Source organism: Empidonax traillii, unplaced genomic scaffold (genome assembly GCF_003031625.1).
Source record: "Empidonax traillii isolate 1590-97213 ecotype Southwest subspecies unplaced genomic scaffold, ASM303162v1 scaffold381:size621868, whole genome shotgun sequence".
Taxonomy (NCBI): domain Eukaryota; kingdom Metazoa; phylum Chordata; class Aves; order Passeriformes; family Tyrannidae; genus Empidonax; species Empidonax traillii.
In genome coordinates, this window is record NW_020955574.1 from 615,380 (window position 1) to 621,700 (window position 6,321).

Below are 6,321 nucleotides of genomic sequence, written 5' to 3' on the forward strand. Positions count from 1 at the left end.
ACAATGCATTGATTATAAAACGAATTTTTAGATTGAATTTCTTAAATAGCCTGAGGTCCAGATGAGGATGGTCATTTGTCTAAATTACAGACTTAATCAATATACATTCTGCATCTGTTTCACAAGTTATTAGAGCTGTCTGCTGAACACTGAGCCACAGAGGTTATATTTCAGATTGCTCAATTTATCTAAGAATTCTGTTAGTGCAGCACCTGGACTGTTTGGTTTTATGCACATATACAGTCAGTTATCAGATGTAGATGCCCACATTGATGGAATCTTAGCATGGCTGATGTTGGGAGGGGCCTCTGGAGGCCATCTGGTCCAACCCCCTCCTCAGCGCTTCTGTCCAGGAGGGATGCTCGGTCTCCTCATCATCTCTGGACTCCCTCCAGTAACTCCATGTCTGGTGCTGAGATCCCCCTCGTGCACTGGGATCTCTCTCTTACGCTGTAAATTCTTCAGCTTGTGTTTCACACATGTAGGAAGTAACCTCCATCATTTTTAGAAACATCCCTGGGTAATTCAGGTTGGGAAATTAAGCCACATTTGACAGTGAACTCTGTCAGTCTACCAAGACAGTAATCGAATCACTCTTTTTAGTTTACAAATGTAGATGGCAATTACTCCCCACAGCCCAAAAGTTGCATCTTTATTTATGCATGTATGGGTAAACAAAACCAATTTTTTTTCAAATGTGTGATAATCTCCTTAGCAACAAGAAGAGGTCCAGAAATACATGTGAGAAAACGAAGCTGTTAAATCCTGGTTAAGCATATGAATGACTGATGATTATGTATTTAAATTTAAGCAAATAGTTAAATTACTCAGTTAGGGTAAGCATCTGTCATTGCTCTTCTGTTTTCCTTCCCTAAGATGTCAAAAATTTTGGAAAAATTATTATACTTGCATAGAGATGGATTCCTGATCAGAATACAGCCATATTTTGAACTCTTAGGAGAGATTAGGAATATTTTTAACTTTTTTTTAAAGCCAGGCAGAAAGCCAAAGGGGACAAATGGAGTGCAACTCACATGAAAATTCCTGAATACAGCTGGAACAACTCTGCAAAACCATCCTAAAATGGTTCCATAAAACATTATGAGAATTCATCCTCATATGTATAAAGAAACCAGAGGAGTTTTTGCTTGAACTGAGTTTTTTTTACTGCAGGATGGCTGAAAAACATGGCTGGAAAAGCATTTTTGTCCTGCATTAATCTGAGGAACACTTGGCTTACTAAAAAGATATTATCATCTATATTTCCAATCTGTGGTCACAGAAAGAACTTTGAAACTGAGTAAGGACTTCAGATTATGGCCCAGGGTGGTAAATATAAGCAACTATTATTTATAGTTCTTGCTGGTGGACTTATTTTCATACTAGTACTACTGCTCAGTACTGTTTTGCAGGTAATTTTAAAACATGACTAAGAAAAAAGGATGCGTTTTGGTATAATTAGTCAAGATTTAGACTTTTTCTTTTGCTGCAGGCTGCTGAAGAATTGAATTGCTGTCTCTTTGTGCATCCCTGGGACATGCAGATAGATGGGAGGATGTCCAAATATTGGTTTCCCTGGCTAATAGGTAAGTGTATATTTACTTTGCTTAGCCTAAATTTATGAACTGGATTATGCTCAGCAGATTGTTGCAAAGTACTAGTACAGATAAAAAATGGATTTTCTATCAAACCTTTTTTTTAATCAGGTAGTATGGTGAAGTCTGTTGTGTAAATTCAGCAGTCACTTGGTTTTAAGCTTGTTCAGTTTGTCTAACTTAAAATTAAAATTATTCAGCTTTGCAACATAACATAGTATATATATATAGTTTTAATGAGAGCAGGCTCAACATAGATTTAAAAAGAGAATAAAATGATGGCATTTACTTAACAAAGTATAAGTAAAATATTTTCTTACAAAGACTTACAAGGCTTTGCATCTGAGCATACAGTAAAACATTAATGAAAAACAACCTTTCGAGCTGGGTGGGTATTGTTTGCACCAGAGATGAGGGGAACTCTGTTCCTAACTTTAGGCTGCATGTCTGAAGTTAGATATTTAGATGGCATGATATTCTAAATATGTTGGGTAAGCTCAGAAACTGAGGCCTGCTGTAAGAACCTAAATTGCTGTTATGTTCCTAACACTGGCCATCCAACTCAGCCAGTGGCAAAGAGAGAGAGAGAGAGAGAGAGAGGCAAAATCGTAGGAACTGACATCGTGGCATAACTGAACCCCAAATCTCTGTTGGAATATCCACCAACACATAATAATATGGCACTGCCCTGTAACTATTATTTTTTTCAGTAGGCTCAAGGCTAATGGAAGAAAATTCAGGTAACATTCAAAAATCAAAGAGGAAATTGAAAAAGTAAAACTCTTACACAACTGAACTGATTTTGTTCCCAGGCATGCCAACAGAAACAACCATGGCCATTTGCTCCATGATTATGGGAGGAGTTTTTGAAAAATTTCCTAAGCTGAAAGTTTGCTTTGCACATGGAGGTGAGTAATGTGGCATGTGAAACTCCAGTTCTTTACTAAGCACGTTACAGCTGTATCTTCTGCTATGCCAGCTAAGGATCAAGGGTTCAAGCACTTTAAGGCTGCCACCAGCTGAGCACTATTACCCCAGATCTGCAGGATCAGCTGCTTGTATGAACGCTGTCCAGCCTGTTTCAACCACTGTTTGAACTGCTAAAATACCCTTTCAGGGAAACAAGGAAGAAAGGGAGACAGAAGATGACTTAAGGAAAGGGACAAAGAAGCAGCAGGAGGAATTTGGACATCACAGTAGTGAAGAAGTGAGGGCAATAGAAAAAGAGGTTAATGATGGGGAAGGAATTAAAAACTGCTGGTTCAGAGCACTTTCTAAATGGCTGACAGTAAAACTTGTGGGTCTTTGGTAATGATGTGGCTTTTTTTCCCCCCTCCTGCATTATTTTCAGCTGCTGTTGTTGAAAATTTCTTCTTGCAGGTGGAGCTTTTCCATACACAGTGGGGAGAATCTCCCATGGGTTCAACGTGCGCCCTGACTTGTGTGCGATGGATAACAAGGTGGATCCAAGGAAATACCTTGGCTCGTTTTACACAGACTCTCTTGTCCATGACCCAGGTGCACTAAGGCTGCTAACAAGTGTCATAGGAGAGGTGAGTGTTAATGCTTCCAGAAGAGGGTGAGGATCCTGAAGAGAACATTAAACATCACGGGTTTGCAAAAATATTTTCATTATTTGTGAAGAAATCTTTGTAGTTTAGCAACTTCTTTAAATCAGCATGGGATAGAAAAATCCAAAAACATTCAAATAATCCTTTCTCCTTAGTAAATGCTCAAAAAGGGGTTGAAGATGGCATCATGGCCAACTTCCAATGGATCACTAGAAATCAACCTGTATTTGTGTCTTGATCTCTGGTCCTCCTGGAGTTTCTGCAGCCAGCAGGCAGACACCTACCAGATGTCAAAAGCAGAAATACAGGCCCTTACACTGACTTTCTTGTCTCAACAGCTGTAGTCCTGGTTCCTGTACATTATTTTCTAGGCTCACATAGTGTAGGGCTGGTGCTGTCATTAGGGCCTCTTGTACGACCAAACCTCACAAAGACCACTCAACCAAATGGTTTTTTTTCTACAGAAAAGATTCTGTTGATTTCCCATTTCCATCTTTAACAGGCTGAGCAGATTCCTGCAGTAAATCTGCACTAGAACTGCTACAGAAATGACCTGCCTAGGCCAGCCACAGTTAATAATGCAGCACTATTGCTTCCTTTATTGTGGTACTCTGAGCTCAGGTTTGAAATCCAGGGGTTTCAATCTGTGAAATCCAAAGCTCACACTTTGAAATCCAGGGGTTTTCTCTTCATGCTGCACAGGAAATCTGTAGCTTTGAGTCTGGAATTCTGCCTGCAGCTCCCCTGCAGTACTTATGACTCTCAGGAGAGCTTTGCATTTGAAGATCCATGAAAAACTCCACAATGTGGCAGCAAAACTGCAGATTGAAACAACACTACCGGAAGTTTTTGTGAGGTGTATATGTATGTATGCATACAGTAACACTACAGCTCCAAGCAGAGGAGACACAGTATCTTTTTTCTTAAATCCACCATGAGCCAAAAATAGATTTATTGAAGGAGCCCCAAAAAACGTGCAAAGAAACTACCATGGAGCCTACTGCCATTAGAAACAAGTAACAGGTCAGTTTACTTGTCAAAAGATCTGCTAATAAGTTGTTAGCATTGGAAAGTTCCTGTGACATCAGTGGGTATTAACTCGGGTGGCATTTGCCATCTCTGTGTCAGAAGTGAAGTTTTAGGCTCCAAATGGGTCACTAACAAGATATTAGGGCCCAATACTGATTTCTTATAATTTCTATTACAAACCTCTAAATAGCAAATATATCATGGTCAACAGCCCAGGACTTTTTGCTATGCATTACCTTTTTAATTTAAGTGTGGCTTAGAGTAATCAAGTGGCCTCAAGGTGTTTTGGTGATAGATTTAAAAATTTTACTGGGTGTGATGTGCACGTCCATTTTACAAGATACCCAAAGGCTTACAGAGTGACAGTTCAGCACTTGCCTCTGTTCTTCCTTTTCTGAGAAATTCCCCCAAATCCAGACCACATTCATCCAAATATTTGTTCTGTGTGCAGTTATGGTACACAGGGATGAGTACAGCTCTTGAATTTTAAACTGCCAGCACAAGGAGAAAAGATCACTGGCTTATCTCTTTTATCCACTTTAAAATGTTGGGAGCCATGTTTTCCCATTGTTCCACAGACCTTGGTAAATCAGCAGCTGTGTGACTCAGCATGGCTGAGTATTCTGAGCTCAAGCAATGAGACATCAGGTGGAACCCTAGTGCTGGAAAGTTATGAGTCAGATACACAAAACATAAATGCTTTTTAACACTCAGGAGAACTTTCTCTTTTTCATAGCCTAGAGCATCTTATCCTTGAAAAAAGCCCAAACATTCACAGCACATTTCAAACTTTATAACCATGAAGATTAAAGTTACCTGTTTTTCTAGTCAAAGTTGATATTCTCACATAATATCCTTGCATGAGTCAAACGCCTAAAGAAACACCAAATATCTCCATGCTTTCAGTGCAGCCGTGTGTTGGCAGGATAACACATGTAAGATTAATAAATTCTGGGCTAAAAAACAATGTGATTGAGTCTTGAGGATGACACTGTAACTTTGTGAGCTGAAGGTTTGAACTAGGACAGCTCTCCAGAGGATGGCTGAGAGCTGTGCAGGAAGGAGTCCTGCTTAGACACGGCTCTGGGTCCTCGGGGAACAGCCACTACCTGGCACCGGAATGTAACGCCTTGGCTTTGAGCTGATGAATATTAAAACCCAGTGACAGCTGTGGTGAGTCATGGACAGTGAAGTTCATCCCTTCCTCCTTTTGGGTGCAGGTAAATTGGAGCTCATCCCAGCTAAAGGAAGCAGAAATACACATTTCTGGGAGTTTTGTGAGGCTGCAAAATCGCCACGCTCCTTCATTCCCCTCGTGATGAGGTGGCGTGAGGTGAACACAAACAAACACAAAATCCCTGATGATGCTGGCCATGAAAAGGGAAGAGCTGGCTTGACATGAGATTAAATGATTCAGTGTAGCCCTGCAAAAACTTCCCCATGCTGATTCCTCAAGAGCCATCACCCAAAGGCAAAACGTTCTCTGGCCAGAGGTTGGAGCTGAACTGGTTGTAGCAAAAGGGCCTTTTTTTTGAGGTATATTCTTATAGTAGGAAAGAAGGTGAAATTCAAGGCAATTTACACTGATATGAGAGGGCAAACTCATGCTTAAGGTTAACCAACTTGGAGGTTCATTTTCAGATTCAGGTCCCTATTACTGTGAAAAAAAAGAGTCCACTGAGGTTAATGAATCAAACACTTTCAAACGGAGGAAAAGAAAAATGTATCTCTATATAGAGGAAAAGAAAAATATATATCTATTATAGAGGAAAAAACCAATATATATTATTCCAATGAGGTTGTGGGATTTCTTTCTGGATTTGTATATAGGAGGTGTAAACAAGGACGTCCAAACCTTCCTGCCTTACTTAGCCTTGCCTAGTAAATAACTGGGCAAATTCTGCATCTCCTTCTCCTTTACTTAGAAATCCATTTTCTCATATAAACCTGATATGTTTATTAGTTGGGGGGTTTTGTAGATGGTATATATTTTTTTTTTCCGGTCTGAATCAAATGTCTTGGTATTTAATTGAATATTATAAATAAAAGAATATATTTAGATGCTTAAAAGTACATACTCTAAATACGTTTTTTTCATCTACACTCAGAAATTGATTTATTAGACA

General features: G+C 39.5%; 1 protein-coding gene across 1 annotated transcript in view; it reads left to right on the forward strand.

Annotated features, from left to right (window-relative positions):
- The window catches only part of LOC114062074 (2-amino-3-carboxymuconate-6-semialdehyde decarboxylase-like), a gene marked incomplete at its 3' end in the record, with an annotated part of 34,769 nt that extends 31,595 nt beyond the window's left edge, over positions 1-3,174 (forward strand). The window contains exons 6-8 of the mRNA XM_027893114.1: positions 1,493-1,586; positions 2,408-2,503; positions 2,976-3,174. Coding sequence (XP_027748915.1) covers positions 1,493-1,586; positions 2,408-2,503; positions 2,976-3,174 — 389 coding nt within the window. The remainder of the gene's footprint in view (positions 1-1,492; positions 1,587-2,407; positions 2,504-2,975) is intronic.
- Between the last annotated feature and the right edge of the window lie 3,147 nt (positions 3,175-6,321).